This window comes from Triturus cristatus, chromosome 7, assembly GCF_964204655.1.
Source record: "Triturus cristatus chromosome 7, aTriCri1.1, whole genome shotgun sequence".
Lineage (NCBI taxonomy): Eukaryota > Metazoa > Chordata > Amphibia > Caudata > Salamandridae > Triturus > Triturus cristatus.
Window position 1 is genome coordinate 972,013,044 of NC_140590.1, and position 24,436 is coordinate 972,037,479.

A 24,436-nucleotide genomic window follows, 5' to 3' on the forward strand; every position below is an offset into this window, starting at 1 on the left:
TCTGACTCTCTCACTTTTTTCTTCTTCCTTCTACTCCTTTGCTCCTCCTCCTCCTCCACTTCCATTGTCACACTGCCTCCTACTGCCACCTACTTTTAACTAATGAGCAGTGCTTAATTTGTGCCGGTGCTTTCCGGTGCTTAGCACCGGCACTTAATTGTCAGGGACGGGTCTACACGCATCATGTTGCACGTCAGTGAATTTGACATGTTTAATTTACCTCACTACTGGACTTGTCATAGAGTGCTGTGTTCAATTTCTTGTCTGCAGTACAGCTTCTCGCCCGTCTCCCGAGTGAGTCAGTCCCAGTAATGTGTGTTGCGGATGCGGCTGTGAGACTGAGCCTGACCTGGCTGAGCAAAGACGACAATGGAGATTCATATAAATGAACCTCAATCTCAATATGATATGCTGATGGCGCCGCGGCCCTTAGACCAAAAACACTTGTTTTGACCCACAAATCAAAAGGGGAATCTTAGCAATTCTAGTTTAGCCTTTCAGACTTTCTTCGGTAGATGCTGGTAAGTTAAACTGGGTAACATCCGTTTTTTGCTGTGCTTAGTGATGGTGTAACTGTGGCATGAAGCAATTTATAAAATCAAATTATACTTTAATATATGAAAGAGTATGCTTCATTGGTGATATAAGCCACTGGATTTTTGATGAGTGTATGTCTATGTCAGAAAATGCACTTTAATCTGTATGCTGTACCTAAAGATGTTTGTCCAACTGTCGTTTTAAAACCCCATGATGAAAGTGCATTTGAAGCTTGGGCATTTTTAAAAGTCCATTTGATAAAAGAAGCCATTAAAAAAGATATCCTTAAGCGTCTGATAGCTTGTAAATGCATTGACTTGCCAGTACAATGTAGTTCCACCTCAGGCTCCTATTAATCTTTATGTTGCTTGCAATGGGCCATTCAATAGACATAATTATGATTAATAGGTTGTCAGAAGATACATTTACTGATAACACAGTCAGTACTATTAGATTGCAATTACCATTCCAAGCACTTACAGCATCATATACTGCTATGCTAAATTTAGCATTTTTAAGCGGCATGCTCATCATCTGGAAAATGGAATTCTTCAACAGAATGTTATAATATGCAAATGGTAATGGGCTTTCCAGATATTAATGGCTTTCCCTTGAGCTATTATGATATGTAGCAAGTAAGATTCTGATTTGACATACAGGTTTGCAGAAGACTAAAGATGTTTTAGATTACGACCCAGTACATTAAAAAGGCATTATGCAACTATCTCATGTGATCTCCCATGAGTACAAGCATGCCACTCTGTTTGGGATATCACTATGGAAGTAAAGTCATACGCTGTATGGTCACATGCTGCGTTATTATGGTTTGCACTACCGTGCAGTGTACATCATATTACAAATCGGAACTTTGAACTTTAGAGACTGTGAATGCAGTAGGACATCCTGGAGGTGATTAAAAAAAGTTGCTTGTTCCTTGATTGAATTTTCTGCTTCAGTCATTGTTAGAAATGGGGGTCTCTAGTTGGCAATGGCTGGCCACTGGCCAAGTAGGGACCCTTCTTCCTAAGTCAGAGTAAGCAGACTACACCCTTTGATAACCCCTGCTCAACCCTGTGGTAACGTAGCTCGAGCAGCTAGGCTTATCTCAGAGGCAGTATGTGAAGCATTTATGACCATACATAGTAACACAGTGAAGAACACTACAAAGGGACGCCATACAAGGAGTTATAAAAAATAAGTATCTTTATATATAGACTCAACACAAGACCAATAACAGTAAAAATCCACAATACTAGAAAATAGGGTTACTCTTAAAATGCTGCAAAAATAGTTCAAGGTGTGCAAAGAGGAGTTCAGTTCAAGGCAGTGGTCTCTGCGACCCTTTTACTCACAAGATACATGGATTCTGTAGCAAAGCAACAAAATTGTTGCTAAGGAGTTGTAGTGATGATTTTCCTTACACTAACCAGCGATGCGTTGAATCCTTGCCACAAGGGAGGATGATGCGCTGGTTTGTAGGCAGGAAAAAGCGACAAACTTCTGCACGCTAAGCCGGCGATGCGATAAAATCCTTGCCACGAAGGAAGGATGATGCGCCGAGCCTGTTGCTTGTGCGATCTTGTTGCGATGAAAGGAAATGGCGCTCCGCGAGGGAGTGACGATCCTGATGCGATGATAATGGCGAACGCTCGGCGTCCGCTCTGCGAAGTCGTGAAGCGATGAACTCGATGCGATGATCTTTGGTTAGCGAGCGTTTTGAAGCCCGCAAACATGCAATGCGATAATCTTCAGGTTAGCGAGCGTTTGGCAGCCCGCAGACAGGCGATGCGATGATCTTTGGTTAGCGAGCGCTTTCAGGCCCGCAAACATGCAATGCGATAATCTTCGGGTTAGCGAGCGTTTGGCAGCCCGCCGACAGGTGATGCGATGATCTCCAGTAGCGAGCACTCGGCGGCAGCAGAGCGACAATTTTCCTTACGCTCTTCAGCTGCAGCAGCTCGCTAACGGGCGTTAGCGACGATTTTCAGCACTCTCTTCTCCACAGTAGAACCTGCAGATAGAAATCCTCGCTGGGAAGAAACAGGAGGCTGGTGGTGGAGTCTGATGTGCCTGAGACTCCTGCAGAAGGCTAGCTCTCTTCTAGCCCTTTGGTGATTGCTGTAGCAAAAATAAAAGTTCCTTCAAAGTCCTTTTCCTCTTCTTCCAAGTCCATTAGTAACCACTGCAGGCCAGTCCAAGAAACAGCGCACAAGCACAAGGACAGTCCTTCTCCTGCAGATTCCTTCAGTTACATTGACAGAGGTTCTTCTTGTTGTCCAGGAGCAATACAAATTGTAGGGGTTTCAGCACAGATATTTATACCCCAAAAGTCTTTGTTCTCAGAAACTACAAGTCACTGAACCCAGCCAGAACCAGTTCTGACCAGCCATGGAGCACTTTGTTTACCGGGCTGCATCCTTCCTTTCAGAAAGAGGGGGTCTGCCATCAGACGCACAGTGGGAGGTGGAGCCAGCATTCACCTTGTCAGGCACAGCCCTATTCAGGTCCAGGAGCTACCCCTCCCCATACTCCAATGTAGATCCCTCTATTCAACCCAGGTCTGACTCAGCCTGCCCTGTCCCTCCAAAACCAGACAGCCAATACACATAACAGCAGAGCACACTGAAAGGCTTAGGCAAGAAAATACCTACTTTCTAAAAGTGGTATTTTCAAACACAGAATATCAAAATAAACTTCACTAAAAGATGTATTTTAATATTCTGAGCTCAGGCATACTAAATTCGTTTTTCCACCATGTTCTGTGGGTCAGTTAGGACTATAGAATGTAACAGCCAAACCTCTCATTCTGGCCTATGGAGAACAGGTAGCCTTGCAGTAGTGAAAAATGAAATTGGGTGTAATTCACTACCAGGACATGCTACACACATCAGAGCATGTCCTACCTTACACATACAATGCACCCTACCATAGGAGTGGCTCACATGATACCAAGGGAAGGTTCATGGGCTGGGAAGTGGGTGCACTTCACAGCCAAGATGGCAGTTCTAGATTGCACGCAGACACTGCAGTGGCAGGTCTGAGACACACTTTACAAGCTGCTTCTGTGGGTGGCGCAAACCAGCGCTGCAGGCCCACCAGCAGCATTTGGTTTACCAGCCCTGGGCACACACAGGCCACACTACTAGGGACTAACAGGTAAACCTAATAAGCCAATCATGGATATATCAATTCACATGTCATCTTTACGCAGGGAGCATTCGCGCTGTGGCACTGAATGGCAGTGGCACAGCGCCCAGAGCATCTATTACCAGCAAAAACAGAAGAGACACAGCGAAAAATGGAAGGGAGACTCACGCCAATTGGTGCCAGGTCTAACAGTCATATGTTGCGCATTCAGAAATATTACGTTCGCCACCTCCGGCATTGTCACTTGGCCTGGAGACAGCATATGCATAGAGATCACAATGCAATAGCTCCATTAAAATACAACCTAAAGCTACAGTAGAAAGCGAGGATTCCTTAACTTTTCATGGATCAGGGTATTTACATACAGTGTTAAAAAAAATCCATTACTGAGGGGGCGTGGCCAAGATAGCGGCAGAGTCGGATGCTTCGTGAGCGAGCTCCGAGTCGGCTCATACTTGATCCAGTGTAATCTTTGCCAACGCCACTTTTGTCTAGCAGGATTTTGTAACCTGGGCTGCCTGGAGACATGGACTGCCTTTGTGTGCTGCAGAGGGCTGGATTTCAATGTTGTGGCTGGGGAGAGATTCCAATGACACGTGACCAGAGCTAAGCTGCGGGGCCAAGACCCGCATCAAGTGTGCCGCCTGGGGTGGACTGTGGATGGACGCGATCAGGTGTGAGCCCCCCTGAGGTAAACAACAACAATCTTTTTGAGAACCCAGCACGCTAAATGCACTTAAGTACCTGTTTTCAGGTGCTATATTTTGCCAGAAAAATCCATTTGAGATATCTAGTGTGGTTTTGTATTTTTTCAGCAATATATTTTTCATTGGTGCTGCCCTGTACGCATTTTGTACTGCAAATGTACGTGTAGCTGTGTTTAAATATCTGTAATCTAATACCAAACAATATGAATTATCAGATTTAATTCCTGGAAACAAGGGGTTATTTATAGGAGAGATACAACTATATATTACACCTCAGTATTCAAGTTGTGTGAGAATCTCGCTAACATGTTTTTAGCCTCATTTTTAATGGGGTACTCTCTTTAAGGTTCTGGGGTCAACCTCACTGGTATTACACCCTACGTGTTTGCGGTATAATGCATGAGCCAGCGCTGATGTCCACTTCTTGGTGAATGAATGCTTAACGGATTCTGGAATCAGGTCAGAAAAGCAGGTAAAATTACCATTTCTTCCTCTGGGCAATCCATCACAAATTCATGTGGCCAATCCTTTTCGGCCAAGAGAATTTCACACTCGAATGAAAAGTTGTCCCAAAAGAGAAAATTAATATATCTCGGTACATCCACCTCCAATTGGAATTTCATTTCACATACACTATGCAGGATGCTCAACCTCGTATCTGGTGTTTCCACTTGGATATAGTCACTCAACACTACTGCCACCAGACAATCCTTCAGGCTCCAGTGAACCATCGTGACTTCTGCCATGCTGATCAGCATGATCAGAGCCACTCCCCTTTCTGAAGCAGTGCCTCTGTTCTCTCGAAATTGAATTAGTCTGGAGAAATCTTCTCTTTCCCCCTCAAGGCTCCAGACTGTCTGGGATGACAAAAAGTTGATGTCAAGATCCTTTGAGTATGCTAGAGGCAGAGGGGCATATCAACAACAACAGGCGATAATTATCGCTGAGCGCACTTAGCGCTCGGATAATTATCGCCGGCTAGCGCCGATTTTTATCGCTGAGATAGCATGCTATTAGCAACGCTTATCTCATCAGCGAAAAAAATCCTTGCGCTAACTGGCTAACGTGAGATTATAGCTGGAAACCCAGCGATAATCTCACGTTAGCTAGTTGAATGGGACTCACAAACTTAGCCATGATATCCACCTTCCATAGGATATCATGGCTAAGTCAGTCCTGAAGCAGGCGTTAGGAAAGTAGCGATAACAGGGGTTATCGCTACTTTTCCTGACGCTATGCTTCATAGCGTTAGGCTTGCTGATAGGAGAAATGTCACTTAGCGACACTTCTCCTGTCATGCCAGGTCAGGAACGCCCACTTTGCATCTCATTAGAGATGCAAAGCTGGGCATTAGGAATCCTGACGCTAAAGCAAGGTTTCACGCATTAGCGTGACCTTGCTGATTAGGCGATATATTATCGCCGCTTTTCGGCCGAAAACGGCTGCAAAAGCGGCGATAATTTTATATCGCCTGCTTGTTGATATGCCCCAGAGCTCTTTGAAGTGTAAGCTATCCAGATAGAATGTCCCATCATGTCCACACCTAATCGCTTCTGTGTCACTATCTGGTAGGAAAACACAAACTCCAACAGCAGGACCATTCGCAGTGAAAGGACACTTGCAGAAGTTTGGGACAGGAAAATGTCAACTTTTTAAAAGTGGCCATTTCAGAATTGTGACTTAAAATCTGACTTTTACCATCAAAAAAGAGTTCACATTACAATTAATTTGAGTCTAAACAGCATATCTCCATGCTCCGAGTCCAATGTTAGTATTTATTAAATTAAATAAGGTAACCCAGTGATAGTCCATGGGAAACATAAGCCATACCACAGTGCAAAATGACTTTAGAAGTTTTTCAGTGACAGGACATGACAAATTTAGGTACCTATGTCCAACATTTTAAATGAGATGCAACCTGTACAATGAAACTTTAGGGCCTACATTTGGGCCTACGTTTGGGTTCCATGATGGAATATCGTTAACATAAATATCGTCAGAAATAAATATCGTCACTAAAATATCGCTTACATTAATATCGTCATCCTATACTTAAACAAGAATTCACACAAATATCGATTTTTTTTTATCGACAACCCTAATATCGTTCACACTAATATCTACAACATAAATATCGACTACTACATTATCGACTTTATTTTAAATATCATTACCTTAGACATTTATATCGACTACACTAACATCGACGACCTATCTGCTTATAGAAATATACAAAAAATATCGTCTTTTTATTACCAACTCGATATGCACGATTATTTTATTTTACTCACTTGTTTTTACTATTTTACTTTACAAAACTATTCACACATATAATTATTTAGTTTTCCTAATACTTATTGATATAAAAATATATAATATATGTTAAAAAAAATTACATTTACTGATACTATCATACACTCCGATGGCCTAAATGTGAAACACATTTCATTATTTTCTACATATAAACTATTTACATATAAAACAAAAAAGCACATATAAAACTTTTTACAATGTACTTTAACAAACAAATAGTGATGCAACAAACTCTTACGAAAATAACGGTTTTCTAATTCGAAATTACGTTCTCGACCAATGATTTTGAAATTTCACTAATTGAACCAATCAAAAGCTACCATTAATTAACTCACTAATATAAAAACAATTATACACTTAACGTAATTTACCATTTTTGGCACAAACTTGGAGAAAAACGGTTACCTTGCTGAGAGAAGAGAATACAAACCTACGACTACAACTACAAAACGTCATACTACACTTCAAGTAAGTAAAATCCCATTGCTTTTTTCATTCGAACTTAGCAAAAAGTAGATAAACTCCCTAATTTAAAAACTGTTCTTCTTTAGAGTGAAAACAAAACATGTTGAACTTATCAACAACGACCAAAAAATTAGATATAAAAACATTTATAAACTACCTTATCCATGTCTACTTAGATAGCTGATAAAAATTATTTAAACTTGCTAAGTAAATGTACTATTTACTTCATATGTTAACAACTACTATCATCCAAATACTATAAGTAACACAATGATTATTTTTTCCACAGACTCTACAAAATTATTTACCTATCTACAACTACACTACCAACATCTTCTACTACATCAAGTAAGTATAGTCACTGTATGTATAACAATTCTGAAAGTAAAATCAAACACCTATAACACTAAATCATGTCTTTCAATTATTCTTTAACACTACTACAGAACTTAAAAATAAGAAAATTCAGAAAGAGAAATAAGAATAAAAGAATTACCAGTGAAGCCACATAGTAAGTATATGTTCACGCTTTTTCCTGCTCTTATACACATCTCTGTAAATCGTCTTCAATGTTCTTAAAAATACATATATATATTTTCCACAGATCTACCTTAGACATGGCAACTGGAGCTACTTTCATTACTTCGCAAAAAGGGAAACTAATGCTGAACTACATGGGTTACACCTACACCCAAGAAAGAGTAAAAGCGAATAAGACCCATTGGAAATGTAGCAAATATTACTCAAGTGCATGCTATGGTAGAGCAACAACTGTTGATAACAATGTGGTAAATGTACGTGAGCATAACCACCCACCAAATGTAACAGAAGTGGAAGTTAGAGAAGCACTGGAAACATTGAAAGATGCTAGTAAAGGATCACAAGAAACAAGCACTAGTATTTTGAAAAATGTTTTAAGCAAAGTGCCAGAACATGTGACAGGACAGCTACCTTCTATTCCCAACTTAAAAAGATTAATTTCAAAAACTAAACGTGCTTCAGATCCAACTCCACCAACGCCAGAAAGTTTTAAGGATATAAAAATATATCCTGAATATACCATTACACATAATTAGGATAAATTCCTAATGTATGACAACCAGAGTCATGACAAACGAGTTTTACTTTTTGCTACTAATAGTAATTTGCAAAAACTTAAATCATGTGAAACATGGATGATGGACGGGACTTTTAAAGTTTGTCCCAAACCTTTCTATCAACTTTACACCATCCATGGGGAATACCAAGATACAAATATCCCTCTAATTTATACTCTGCTGCCAAACAAAACAAATACTACCTATGTTGAACTTTTAACAAAGATCAAAGAATTAACAGATAATTACTATCCTCAAAGAATTATAATTGACTTTGAAATAGCCATGATTCAAGCTATCCTTAAGATATATCCCCATACCTCAATACAAGGTTGTTATTATCACTACAACCAAAGTATATGGAGGCACTTACAAAAATCTACCTTAAGCATTGAATATTGTACAAACAGTCACTTTGCTTATCAAATAAAAAAGTTGATTGCATTGGCATATGTACCAACAACAGAAGTAGCTAAGTACTACAATTTATTAATTGACAGCCCTTTCTACCGCACCAATGAGAAAATACTAACTCCCTTCTTGGACTATTTTGAAGATACCTGGGTTGGAAGATTACATCGTTCAGGCCACCGTAGACAACCTAAATTTCAAATTCCATGGTGGAATGTGTATGCTAGTACAATAGCACAGAAAGCTAAAACTAACAACGCAGTTGAAGGATGGCATAATGCCTTCCAAGCCACTTTAGGAAGAAGTCAACCAACACTTCACAAACTAATCCAAAGCATTAAAAAAGAACAAAGCTACCAAGAACTCAGAATAGAGCAATTCCTTTCTAAAATTGGCCCTAAACTAAGTAAACAAACATTAAATATGTACGAATATCTCCAGCAAAAAACTAGACTGTACCCAAGTATAGAAGGTCTAGCATACTTAGACCTAATAGCTAAATCCATCCTTTAAATATAAATTTACCATGTTTAGTAATAATTTACTTTTTATTCTTAAAAAACAAATGAATATTGTAAAATATACATTAATATGTTCAATAGAATTATATATTAATTGTTTATTGTATATTAAAAAATGTTTTTCATTGTTAAATATTTTTCTCAGATGTTAAAAAATGTAAATTTATGTTATGTACATATCGTGATAAAATCAATGTCATAAAAAATATGTAATATATTAAATTTTTATAAAAAATATAAAAATTTAATATACTAATGTATGCATAATTGAAACTGTATTTATGTACAAAACTGCAATATAATTTGTTAACAAAAATTATGTTAAATGTTTTATAAAATGTTCAAAATCTTTGCAGTAACAAATTAAACTATGAATAAAAAAAAGATCTAAAAATTGTTATTTCTTAATTTAGAAACTTGTCATATGTATGTAAAATTTTATAAAAATGTTTTTAATTTATATTGTTGAAATGAATATTACAACATGACATATATTATTCTTATTAAAAATAGTAAATAGATAATGCTGGATAATAAACCATAATAATTAACTATTCTAACTCCAATCCAACGTAAGTCAGGGTAAATGGTGGATAGTAAACCATTATAATTAACTATTCTAACTCCAAACAAAACATAAGTCAAGGAAAGTGCTGGATTGTAAACCATAATAATTTACTAATCTAACTCCAATCCAACATAAGTCAGGGAAAGTGCTGGATTGTAAACCATAATAATTTACTATTCTAACTCCAATCCAACATAAATCAGGGAAAATGCTGGATAGTAAACCATAATAAATTACTATTCTAACTCCAAACATAACATAACTCAGGGAAAGTGCTGGATAGTAAACCATAATAAATTACTATTCTAACTCCAATCCAACATAAGTCAGGGAAAGTGCTGGATAGTAAACCATAATAAATTACTATTCTAACTCCAAACATAACATAAGTCAGGGAGAGTGCTGGATAGTAAACCATAATAAATTACTATTCTAACTCCAATCCAACATAAGTCAGGGAAAGTGCTGGATTGTAAACCATAATAATTTACTATTCTAACTCCAATCCAACATAAATCAGGGAAAGTGCTGGATTGTAAACCATAATAATTTACTATTCAAAGTCCAATCCAACATAAGTCAGGGAAAGTGCTGGATAGTAAACCATAATAAATTACTATTCTAACTCCAAACATAACATAAGTCAGGGAAAGTGCTGGATAGTAAACCATAATAAATTACTATTCTAACTCCAAACATAACATAACTCAGGGAAAGTGCTGGATAGTAAACCATAATAAATTACTATTCAAACTCCAATCCAACATAAGTCAGAGAGAGTGCTGGATAGTAAACCATAATAAATTACTATTCAAACTCCAATCCAACATAAGTCAGGGAAAGTGCTGGATAGTAAACCATAATAAATTACTATTCTAACTCCAAACATAACATAAGTCAGAGAGAGTGCTGGATAGTAAACCATAATAAATTACTATTCTAACTCCAATCCAACATAAGTCAGAGAAAGTGCTGGATAGTAAACCATAATAAATTACTATTCTAACTCCAAACATAACATAAGTCAGGGAGAGTGCTGGATAGTAAACCATAATAAATTACTATTCTAACTCCAATCCAACATAAGTCAGGGAAAGTGCTGGATAGTAAACCATAAAAAATTACTATTCTAACTCCAAACATAACATAAGTCAGGGAGAGTGCTGGATAGTAAACCATAATAAATTACTATTCTAACTCCAAACATAACATAAGTCAGGGAGAGTGCTGGATAGTAAACCATAATAAATTACTATTCTAATTCCAATCCAACATAAGTCAGGGAAAGTGCTGGATAGTAAACCATAACAAATTACTATTCTAACTCCAATCCAACATAAGTCAGGAAATGTGCAGGTTAGTAAACAATATAAATTTTTCTATCTAAATTATTTTTTATACCCTATTAACTTATAATACCAAAATAACGCTTCTTCAATATTAATTTAATATTTTTTATTAATATTAAAAAATAAATTTCATGTAAAATTTAAAATTTCGAAGTTAAATTTTGATTTCATGATAAATTTCTAATTTATTAATATTTTCTACACTTTTAAAACACAACATTTTTAAATTACTACCCACCCTAATCCCCTATAATACCAAAAACCCGCTCCTAAAATTTTTTTGGGGAAGTTTAAAATTTAATTACAAATTTAATTTGGTGAACAATTCGAAATTTCTAATTAAAATTTCGATTTCTTAATTATTTTCTAATATTTTTTTATTTTAGAAATTTTGTAAAAACCAAATTTTAAATTACTACCCACCCTTATCCCCTATAATACCAATAACTCGCTCCTAAAATTTTTTGGGGGAATTTTAAAATTTAATTACAAATTTAATTTCGTGAACAAATCGAAATTTCTAATTAAAATTTCGATTTCCTAATTATTTTCTAATATTTTTATATTTTAGAAATTTTGTAAAAACCAAATTTTAAATTACTACCCACCCTTATCCCCTATAATACCAATAACCCGCTACTAAAATTTTAACAATTCTTTTGTAGAAAATATTTTTTAACACATATTATTACTAGTAGGAGTTTTGTAAGTTTTTTAAAAACATAATACATATTTTTTTATAAATTTTATAACAACTTATATTTTTCTGTCGATATTATATGAAACGACATTTTGATCAACGATATTCTGTTCATCGATATTTTTTCTTGACGATATTTTTGTCATTCTCAAGAAACGATATTTTTTACAAAGATATTTTCTATTACGATATTTTTCACAGTCGATATTCTTACCACGATATTAATACTAGTCGATATTTTCCCGTCGATATTCTATCTTTATACCCTACGTTTGGGGTCAGTTATTAGTATTAAAAATTAAGGTTAAGGTCTGGCAAAGGTTTATTTTGCAAGGTCAAAATTTATTTTACAACTGCACTACAGGCTGCAATGGGATGGCAGAGACATGTTTTCAAGGGCTACTTTAGTGGGAGGAACAATGAATGCTGCAGGCCAACTAGTAAAATTTAATTCAGAGGCCCTGGGAACACAGAGTACCATTTACAACTGGCTTACAAGTAAATTAAATATCCCAATTTGATGTAGGCCAATTGTACCATATTTTAGGAGAGCACAAGCACTTAGGAACTGGTAAGCCGTGGTAAAAAGTCCTAAAGCCAACAAGAACTAATTCAGCAAAACAAGAGGAGGCAAAATGTTTTGGGGTGACCCTGCAGAGAGGGCCAGGTCTAATAGGCACCAATCCCAGTGGAGAAAAAGCTTACCTAGAAATGGTTTGAAGTTACCATACAAGAGGGGACTGCTCACTATCCTAGGCAGCCTTCTGGGTTGGAACACAGGCTCTACACCAGGGGAGAAGATTTTACCCATTTTGGATTTTAGGAATGAGGAGCACCGAGGGATTTGATGTTGCAGGGCAAATAGGAACAGCTACAAAAATGGATAGGTTAACCCCTGGGAATTTTTGCCCCACTGATTAGGTAGGAGCCAGACATCATCCAACCCACTAGCTGTTGCCAGCATATATAGGGCATCTCAAGGCCCTCTACGCAAAACACACTTCTGCACCCTTGGAAAAACAGAAGAGGCCTGGACCTGCTCTCTGTTACGCAAAAGTATCCCTAAAGAACTAGACCTTCTCTTTCTTGCACCCAGAGCAAAGACATGGACTCCAAGGGACAGTCGGCTAACCTGCCGAGTGGCTACAGGGCTGCAGAAATGTCCTGATGTTCCAGGCTGACCAGGACAAACTGAACCTTATCTGATCCTGATCTGGACCCTGATACTGACCTCTGTTGGAGTGAGTATTGACCCTAAAGTGGTGTTCCTGAGGTCCTGTGACCTCGCCTACCAACACTGAGAACCTGGGATTTAGAAAATCTTCAAACTTTCAGATCTTCGGAGGACCAGGGCAAACCCCCCAATCCTATTCGAACAAAGCATGACTTTGCTAAGAAATCAGGTTTCACCCACTCTAAGCTTCACCAAAGCAGTATACCTGATTGAGTGAACCCTAGGTGGGAAGGTAACCAGTCCTGTGGAACTTTGCTCTGGATACAGCTGTAGTTTTGCCCTACTAATGTATCCCAGCTCCAAAAAAGAGACTAAAGGGCTGATCTAGATCTTGGTGGACGGGTTATTCTGCCACAACTCTGACTGATAACCCGTCCGCCGAAATATAAATCCCATTATATCGTATGGGATTTATATTTCGACGGATGGGATATCTATCACCATTGTGATGGAGTGACCAGTCGGCCAAGATCTAAATCAGCCCCTAAATCCAAAGGAAAAAACATTAATCGTGCGACATACCAAAAGTATCCAATCAGTGAGAGGAATTCCCTAGGGTTGACATTTTTATTTCTCCCACTCTTGTTGTCTTGCCCTGCAGAAGGACTTCAAGCAAGTATTCCAGCAAAAAAGACTAAGTCACAAGGTAAAAGTTCCAACCAGGGCAACACTGTTTGGTGTATCTGACCAGGGCTTAAAGTGGTAGGCCTCAAATTGCACCTAGGTCCTGATCTACCGTGTTTTGCGCTTTTTGCCAATATAAGTACTTCAAACGTAATTTCTCTGATTCCCCTTGTTGGATTTTTGTCATTGTAGTCATTATTTTTATCTAACGCAGTTTGAGATTTTCATTGTTGGGTGTTTTGACTTTACTACCGTTTTGGTATTGCATGAAAACTTTACGCATTGTCCTAAATTAAGTCTGTCTACTCTCTGGTCTAGCTACTAAGGGATTGTGCTCAGGTTAATTTAATGACTTTGAGAGTTAACCTTGACAAGATTTGTATTTTACATTGAGGTGGGAAGCTGCCCATCAAATGATACTCCAGTTTCTTACATACAGTAATAATAGTTTGGTTTACATTCTATTTGCTTCCACTGTGAGCATTCATCAATGTAATGGTTAAAGTTTGAGGCCTCACCTCAGAAAGTATATCAAAATGAAGGCACTTTGCAAGCACAGTAAGTACAAATAAATAGTAGAAAAGCAAAGAGATCACAATTCATTACATTTATTAAATCAATTAGTAAAGGTCCCAAGGATAATTAATATTTAACATACTATTCCTACAATTGCCTATAAACTCAAATGATTTATCAAGTGTACACAGTGACTCTGTGACCTCCCCATGGTAACTCTCTGGTTTTCCGATAATATACTCACGTTGTAAAAGCTGGGTTGTATTTTGCACCAAGGTAGTAAGAGTAGAGGTTGAACATCCCAATCATGAAGGCAACAAACACCATGATGAAGATGACCATGAACTTGAAGATGTCCTTCACAGTTCGCCCCAAAGAAATTTGGAGGGGACCAAAGCTTTCATTGGCTGGCAGAATGTAAGCAATGCGCGAGAAGCTCAGTACCACTGCTATGGCGTACAATCCTTCTGAGATAATCTGCGGATCAGAGGGCAGCCACTTGTTCCTTGCTGAAACAAATAACATATAGTACCAGTTAACACAATAGGAATCACAGGATTATTTGTGACGAGCTTCAAAAAGGTTAGAAGTAAGACTGGTTATCCAGAGGTTCATCATATTTGCTCTCAAGTATAGTGCTAAAACCCTTGTTTTCAGAAATAAAACAGTAACATTTTCTACCTTTCACACGAATGACTGTCTTTTCTACCTAACGCAATTCCACAGCCTAATAGCCGTGAAATATACCTTTCATCAGATAATGTGATTATCAACAGAATTATGGAAATAAATTAATAGAAATCACAGTTCCCTAGTCAAAAAGACATTAGTGTATAAAGTATTACTCTGTTACACGTGTAGTAGTATTTTACATGTCCTTGTAAATTGACCAAAAATCACCTAAAATTGGAAAGAAATGTGAATAGTTCTATACAATTTGTACAGAGAGAAAGGAATGTGCCCTCTAAGCACATTTTATAATAGGGAGGTGTGATTCCAGGGGCGGATCACAAAGGCACATTAGAGTATGAACCAGAGCACATCTGTAGTCCTACTTCCTGTATTCATAAATGCTTTTTAAATCAGACCCTTTGTCATTTTCTTTTCAGTATCATGGATCACTAAAAGGGATTTTAGGAGAGTAACTAAGCTTTAATACTGATGTATTAACTATATGCTTAGCATTCTTCTTAACTCTAAAAAACCTTTTACTCTTCAAAAGTTTGTGACAAGCTATGTTCGAAAAATCCTTTTGACATAGAGAGAAATGGAGGTTCGTGATATTAAGGGGCATATTTATGAGCCCCTTGCGCTGCTGGAGCGTCAATTTTTGTGATGCTCCGGCGACGCGAACTACAAAATCATTTTTTGAGGTCACGCAAAGCCACTTTGCATGACTTCGAATGGCCTGATAAATATGGAGAAAGGCAAGGCGGTGCAAATCACTGTGTTGCCTTACTCAGCATTAGGGAGGCATTCCACTGGCATCACGGTGGGTGTTCCCATGCAATACTTATGAATTTTGATGCTTCCCTAGATTTACAAAACAATGTAAACCTGGGGATGTGGCAAAACCTTACGCCTTCGCAACTCTGAAATATAACGTTATTTCTCCTTGTTTTTTCCTCTTTCATTTGTGTTATATTCTGCAACACACACAGAAAGAGGGAAAAGCCTACCAGGATTGTTTTTGTGCAGGAAAGTGCCCCTTTCTGCACAATAAAAACTCGGCTGCCAACACAGGCACCCTCACACCATGGTGCAAGTGTGCATGTATTGGCACTTGGCTGCCAAAACAGTGCCAGCACAGGGGGAAACGACAGCAAAGCACTGTATTGGATAAGTACGGTGCATTCCTGCCCTTTCACTTCGACGTAGGGCAGCACAGCAAGGTGACTTGCTGCACTGCCCTACGGCAAAACCCCGTAAGTGAAGCCCTAAGTTTTCACACCTTTGGAAAAAATGGGAAAAAGATTATCATTACAAAACAAGCTTATGATCTAGCAGTCGTAGTCGGCTTAATTCTGGTTGTGTACACGTTTTGAACATTCAGGACTGGATTCGCATAAGTAATTTACAGTTATGAGTAATTTACACTTATGAGTAAGTTTACTACTTTTTGGCTAGTCACACGAATTCCTAGTAGTATTCTTGGAAAGCTGCACAAGGCATAGGATTTTCCGCGATTCTGGTGGGAATGTCATATACCATCTCCCACAGGAACCTTTTATCCAGGTGCATAGTGATAGGTAATTACACACAGGGGCAATAGAGGCCTCTATGCAACCACATTCTTTTCTTTCCTTTCTTTTTCATGTTGGTAAAACCTTTTTTCCAGTAGAGGAAGCCCTAACCGTATATCCCTATCAACTGGAGATGATCGGTTCCCCTTGACATCCTGGATGGGGAGATTAATTTAGCACTTGGCTTGAGTGACTTTCCAATCATCTCCAGAGTAAAAATCGCTCAGATTTCAGTTTGAACGCCCACAACTTTGCCTGTGGCCGTTCACAAACTTCCAAGCCTAACCACAACTTGTGGCACCAACTTCCTACACTCATGGCAGAGGAGGAACCCACGCTTGCCACATAATACAGAGTAATCAATTCATTTGAATTGTACAGTAATTAATCAAGATGTCCAGATCTTTGCAACGTCATTTGCTACCGTCTTCATATTCCTATTTATAAGGTCTGCCCAGCGCACAGTACTTACCGAGTTATGCGTCGCGTTAACTTATTTATTACACTGTAGAATTCACCCTGTCTCTTACCATATACAACATTACAAATGAAAACATTTCTTCACGAAATGGTGCTGATAGCGAAGACAAGGGTCTGACAAGCGACGACGCGTGCCTTGGACTGACAGGTCATAACATTGCACCCTCTCCTCCACTAACTCCCAACTGTGTATTAAATCATTCAAATGTGACTTTCTATGCCCGGCAATAATATCAAAGATCATACCTTACGTCCTTTAATGATACATTTCTGTGTTTTTAACAAAACGTAATTGACATGATGTCAGGTGTCCTGGTAATAAGTTGTTGACCTCACAGAACAATTTAGTGATGGACACCTCAGAGAAATACCAATAGACCCCCGTTCGCACAATCTCCACAAAGAGGTTGTAGGCACGCTAGCGTTTAACATTTATTTTCCTTTGTCACATAATAAAGCTCAATAAATATGTGTTATGGCACTTCACAGCAATAAAAATAGCCATCTTGATTGATACACGGCATATTTTAGTTTTGTTGTGTGTGTGCAACAGGACGTTGCCTTTTTAATGCGGCAATCTATTAGCATAGATAATGCTATGTAATCAGATCGTACAGTTGTAATTCATTATTCCACAAGAGGGCACTGTGACCATACGTTTTCATAAACGCACTAGTTAACATTCACATCAATCTCATGCATGAACGACGCAAAAATGATTATATGTAAAGCAGTAACGGGGATTTGACAAAACTTGTATAACCATAAGAGCCCTATTTACTTTTTTTTAGACCTGGCATCCTTGTCCTGATATCCCCCAAAATATTTTCCCTCTCCTCTTGTTTGTATAATTCGTGTTTTTTGGGCTTTAGGACTCTGTGCACCATAATAACCAGTGTTAAAGTGCATGTGCTCTTTCCTTTAAACATGGTAAAATTGGCTTCCACCTAATTGGCACGTTTAATTCACTTGTAAGTCCCTTGTGAATGGTACTACATGTACCCTGGGCCTACTAGTGGGCCTGCAAAACTCATTATGCCACCCACTTAAGTAGCCTTTTAAAAACATGTCTCAGGTCTGCCATTGCAGCCTGTGTGTTTAGTTTTAAACTGCCATATCGACCTAGCAAATGAAACCTTTTGCCACGCCTAAACCTTCCTTTTTAATACGTATAAGTCACCCCAAGGTAGGCCATAAACAGCACTGAGGGCAGGATGCATTGTATTTAAGATTTTTGGATATGTACTTTTAAGTTTTACATGACTTGTGACTAAATTAGTTTTTCTCTCTTGCAAGGCTTACCTCACTTATAGGATAACATGTTATTTTTTTAAACTCAGTTTTGTATTGGGCAAACTTGACCCGAAGGTATCGGGTATCAGAGCGCTTTACACGAGCACCAGTTGCGTTACATGAGGACACACTCATTTTTGTTAGGCACAGGGAGATTAAGTGATTTGTCCAGAATCACATGATGTTGCGTGTCGTTGCCGAGACTTGAACCTGGTTTCCCAGATTTGAAGTCAAACGCCCTAGCCGTTAGGCCATCTCCTCTCCCCATTGTACTTAATAAGTGATAATGGTTGATTGGGAGCAGGTAGAATAGTCTCTCTGGTGTCTGAGGAACTGTAATTTTAAAAACTATTTTATGGTAAAGTCAGATTGTAAGTTAAAATTCTGAAAATACCACTCTTGGAAAGATGGCATTTTCTTGTCCTAACCATTTGGCCTGATGCATGTTCCTGGGTCATCTGACTAAGTGTAGTTGACAGATGGCCTTTGTGTATTCCTCCCAGACAGTATCAGAATAGAGAGTCCGGGTGTTGTCAGGATACACCATCCTGGTTTAATGGGGGCAACGCTGTCACCTACCACACTTGCACTTCAAAGGTACTGGCCAAGCTCACACAAAGAGGACTTCACACTAGCTTATTGTGCTCCAGACAGACTGAGACTAGGGCAGGGAGTCAGGAAATTTCAGACACCTCTTTAGGGGCACACTCCAGAAGCTTCTCCCACTTCAAAGTGGGCACCTGCTATAAGTAGTGGACCCTTATATAACTCTTCAGATCACTTCCGGACCTATGGAAGACTCAGAAGAAGGACTGCTCTGCTGAAATAAGGACTGCCTAGCTGCTCTGTATCTCTGCTGCCCTGTTGGCTTGCCTGTAAAATGGACTGTTTTACTGACTTGCTACCGGAAAAAGGACTGGAACTGTACCTTGAACCCAGGACTAACAGAGTGACTCCAAGGGCTAGGTGGCTGGCTTCCTGTTTTGAGCTACAGGGACACAACAAGCTTCAACAGCCTTGATCCCTGCACCTGGACTCTGTCTGTTATGAGTCCTAAACCTCCAAGTGGTGACTCCATGTTCTTGACCCTTGGAAGTGGGGACAAAGATGCTCTGCCAGACGAGCTGTGGTTGTCATCAGAACCGGCACAGCAAGACGCAACCCGATGCAGCTTTCGCAGATCCTCATTGGAACCAATGCAATGTGATGCAACTCAATGCAGACCTCGCATCACAGCCCTCACAGCTCAATATTGAAACAGATGCAGTGCAATGCAATCTCAATGTGGACCTCGCATCACAACCCTCGCAGCTCCTCATTGGATCCAATGCAACATGACACAATTCGACATAGGACCCCGCATCATTCATCGGAACAGTTTAAGTGCTTTTGTCCTCTCACACCACCCATTAGTATACTGCATGTGTCATTAGGTGGGTGGATTTTTCTCAATTGAAGCACCTTCCTGATCAGTAGTCCTCAGGATTTGTTATTGCTCAGAAGGTAATATTCCAGATTTTGGCATCCCACGATCCTCAAATGGTTAGCCGCTCTGGGTGGTCTTGTTGTTTTCCCTAATAGGAGTGTGAACTTCATTTCTCTGAGATTGTGTCAGAATTAGCCTGGCACTGCCAGGATTTAGTAGCTACATTCCAGTGGATATGGCACCATAAATTCATTTATAGAATATCTTCAGGAACATTTGTTCCCCATAAAATGAATGGAACACAAGTGAGCGTCTGTTCAGGCCCGTGCGTCTGGGGCCTTAAAAAACTAGCGTTTGGGTTAGTTGGACACAAGGGATTTGAGGCGGTTCGCCTACATTTTATCAACGAAGCATACGCTACAGGTGATGTGTGACAGTCAAACACGAGTGTATGGGTGCATTACAGGGGTAAACTCCCCACACTGGTCAAAGGTGACAATGATTTGCATGAGAGTGTATTGTGGCTTATGTTGTGACTTTTAACTCTAGCAGGAAACTTCTCCCAAGATACGATAGGGGGCGAATACCTGCTGACCTCTGCTGACCACTTTAAAAAAACTATGATACAGCAGGATGATGGTGTTATAATGTATTGTTTTTAGGGCTCGCGCTTGCGTTGCAGTGCGCAGCACTGCTCGCGCAGCGAGAGCCCTTTTGTAGGGGGTTTAAAAATGTACCTAGAAATTGTACATGCGGAGGAATTGGCTGTCCTATGTGAGCAGAGAACAGATGTCTTTCCATACCCTGATTAAAGGCTTACCACCTTGTGTTTGTGGTCCAAGATGAAAGAGGGCCACGCGGCCTGAAATATTTCAAGCCGATCTGTGGGCCACACACATGCGATTGAGGGAAGACGCTGTTCGCTGTGGCCCATCTACGGGCTTGAAAGGATGACAGAAATTAGTGCCACCATCGAGGGATGTAAATATCAGGACTTCAGTTCCCATAATGCAGCAGTCATTTGACTGGTCAATCTGTGGGCGTAATTATAGCATTTAAGGGACTGAAACCGGATGCACGCATTTAATTCCGAAAAGCCTCTGAGGAAGAAAGAGTAAGGTGGAGGAATTGGCAGAGAACAGATGTCTTTCCATACCCTGATTAAAGGCATACCACCTTGTGTTTGTGGTCGAGTGCTGACTCAACGTGTGGAAACTGGTAACTTGGTGCCTTGATATATATATATAAATATATATATATATATATATATATATATATATATATATATATATATATATATATATATATATATATATTAAGGCTCCAAGTTACTATATATATATCTATATATATATATATATATGTATATATCAAGCTCCTTACTTCTCAGTAAATTAGGGCCAGCACTCGCGTTAGGTATAAACCTTTAAGATTTATTTACGAGACTCGATAGTAACAACAAACGCGTTTCGGCGTCAGCCTTCGTCAGTGTCGACGAGCGCCGTTGTCTTGGCAACTTAAATTCAAAAACAAATGCGTGCAATGAACAAAGGACTTCTGCTCGATATCGAGCGCCATCTTGGAATATGTTATTCATCACATATCCTACTTTGAAATAATTCAACCTGATGTAGTACTCTGGTCAGATTATATAATAATTAAAGCATTGTTAATTCAGAACCACAAATTAATAAACAGGTTAATAAACAGATTAAGCGCGTAATTTCAATTAAATTAATTTAGAACATAGTTTCGCCCTATATGGGCTCGCGCTATTGACTGAGACACCGGTTTATAACTTATAAGCATATGCATTTCGGTTGTGATTGATCTAACACATAATTAATGGGAGGAAACTTCCTCAAACTTTTGGTAATGGCGCAATCAAGTTGTATAAGTCAATTACATTCTATTGATGACAAATTAACGCCCTAAATTGGCTTGCGTTCAAAGTTAAGGCTTCCTCTTGGAACATGTTTATATACATATTCCAAGATGGCGCTTGATATCGAGCAGAAGTCCTTTGTTCATTGCATGCATTTGTTTTTGAATTTAAGTTGCCAAGACAACGGCGCTCGTCGACACTGACGAAGGCTGACGCCGAAACGCGTTTGTTGTTACTATCGAGTCTCGTAAATAAATCTTAAAGGTTTATACCTAACGCGAGTGCTGGCCCTAATTTACTGAGAAGTAAGGAGCTTGATATATAGCGGTTTGCCACCGCTGGACCGGGCACCCGCTCATGAGTGCGGCAGCGGGCAAGACCTACGGAGCAGCGATATATATATATATATATATATATATATATATATATATATATATTAAGGCTCCAAGTTACTATATATATATATATATATATTCAACAACCTCGATGACGCTGCACCTCCAACTTGGCGAACAGAGACATCACGAATCCCAGGAATAAGGCAAGATGTTATTTATTTAATCGAAAATGCACAAAATCTGACGCGTTTCGGGCGGTTGCCCTTGCTCACAGATAGTCAGTGCCGGTAATGCCGTTTTTTAAATTTGCTCTGTGTGTACCACATGGGATAATCAACATAGACAAGCTACTACGTGCCTTAATGCACTGACATGGTTCAGTCTTTCTTCTATTCAAAACAGAAAGTTAATTTTAAAACATCGGATGGGAAGATGTGAAACCCATACCTGTAAGCTGAGCAAATATCAGAATAGAGAAATATACAGCATAAATGCGGAAACTCATTTTGAGATGCTAGCTGGGTACAATAGACTGCGTCAACAAGGTAATTCATGAACACAAGACATATGTGACAAATCAATACTTAAATATGTGCAAATTCTGCTGATAAATATGTGCAAAAATAACGCCGTTGCAAAATGTGCAAATTACGCCGTGCAAATTATGTTATTGCAATACATTTCATATAGACAATATGCCAGATATATGTGCAAATACTGCAAGTAATGAATAGAATTCGTCACATAATCTAATGTTGTACTTTGTCACTCATTTTGATGTAAGATAATTGGCATGAATGCTCCTAGGTCTAGTGTGTGTCTTCGAAATATATAATCCTATTTTTGAATGTTGATCCCAACATAAAAAATATATTGAATGTTGAAATTATTGAACCATGTCTGAATCGTTTTGAACTACAACGAACGTGAAAAACTAAATAAAACGAGTGAAAAAATTATTATGCCCAAAAAAGTGTACCACTAATATTTGATATAACAATACCAAATTCTAAAAGTAGAATAAAAAACATTTTCTTAGCAAAAATTGGCAATGTCATAGGGAAGCAGCTACATGTAAGAAATGCAACTAATGATATGAAAAGTGTAATATGATGCTCAGTGTCATTTCATAAAAAATGATATAAATCCTCCGTAGTGTTCAACCCGTTGGGGAACTTGCTGTCCAATTCTAAAATTAATTTGGATTCCAGCTTTCTCAACAATTTATCTCTGTCCCCCCCTCTGTGTAATTTGGGGATTGCTCCGATCACATAATAGCTAAGGCACTGTACGTTGTTGCTGTGGACTGTTTTAAAATGCCTGGCCACAGGGTAAGCAGTATCGTTATTAACGATGGCTCGAAGATGTTGGAGAATTCTGACATGTACCTGAAGCTTCGTGCTGCCCACATATCTTAAGCCGCAGGTGCATGTCAGAACATAAACTGCGTACTCGGTCTTGCAATTATAAGTACCCCTAATTTTGATCATATCTGGGCTGAAGGGGGTAGCATATTGCGTAGTATTTATTCCGAACTTGCAGGCCCTGCAGCTGGAACATCTAACAAACCCCGGCCGGGGTTGTAACCACATTAAGTCTGTGCTTAATTCAGGAAAACTTTTCGTAATTTGTGACCTCATGGAAGGTCCCTTTCTGTAAGTAATAGTAGGTGCTGTTGGTAATTTGGGGGCTAACACCCCATCAGTCAAAAGTATTGGCCAACTATTTGTCAAGATTGATCTGATTTTCCTTTCTTGACGATTGAAAGTAGTCACAAACCTAGGAGTGCCTTCCATATCATTAGCTACTGAATCTGGTGCTAGTGTAGATGGGGGATTAATATCTAGCAAAGCCTCTCTAGGTTTCATTTTTATTTTAGCCATGGCTTGTTTTAAGATGGTGTCTTTGTAACCTCTGGCTTTAAATCTATTCAATGCCTGTGTGGTGCAGTATGACAGATCCTCCTCGGTACTGCAGATACGTTTGAGTCTTAAAAGCTCTCCGTATGGAATGTTGTTGATGACGTGTCTGGGGTGGGCACTGCTGGCATGTAGAGTTGTATTGCCAGCAGTGCTTTTTCTGAGCAAAGTAGTGGCTATTTGTCCTTTGTGTATGTAAATTTTTACATCCAAAAAATCTACTTGTTGGTTGTTAATGTTAGATGTAAATTTTAAATTCTGCTCATTGATATTAATATTTCTGACAAACTCAATTGCACTGTGTTGATCCCCTTTCCATATAATAAAAACGTCATCAATATAACGCAACCATGTAAGAACATGATCATGATAAGCAGAACGATGTGTGTTCTTGAGGACCTGCTCCTCCCACCAGCCTACGTGCAAGCACGCGTAGCTGGGAGAAAAGCAGGCCCCCATTGCAACACCTCTCTTTTGTAGGAACAGGTTTTTGCCAAATAAAAAATAATTATTATCCAGACACCAGGTTACTAGTTCTATGAGCATTTTGTTGTGCCCATAACATTGTATCGGTCTTTTACTCAAGAAGTACTCCAGTGCTTTCAAACCCGTATGATGTTCAATACTGGAATAAAGGGATTCAATATCCAAAGTAATGAATAT

At 38.8% G+C, this 24,436-nt stretch overlaps 1 protein-coding gene across 1 annotated transcript in view; it reads right to left on the reverse strand.

Annotated features, from left to right (window-relative positions):
• The window catches only part of TRPC7 (transient receptor potential cation channel subfamily C member 7), a 1,109,978-nt gene that overhangs the window by 326,077 nt on the left and 759,465 nt on the right, over positions 1–24,436 (reverse strand). Inside the window, exon 6 of the mRNA XM_085618014.1 lies at positions 14,434–14,698. Coding sequence (XP_085474140.1) covers positions 14,434–14,698 — 265 coding nt within the window. The remainder of the gene's footprint in view (positions 1–14,433; positions 14,699–24,436) is intronic.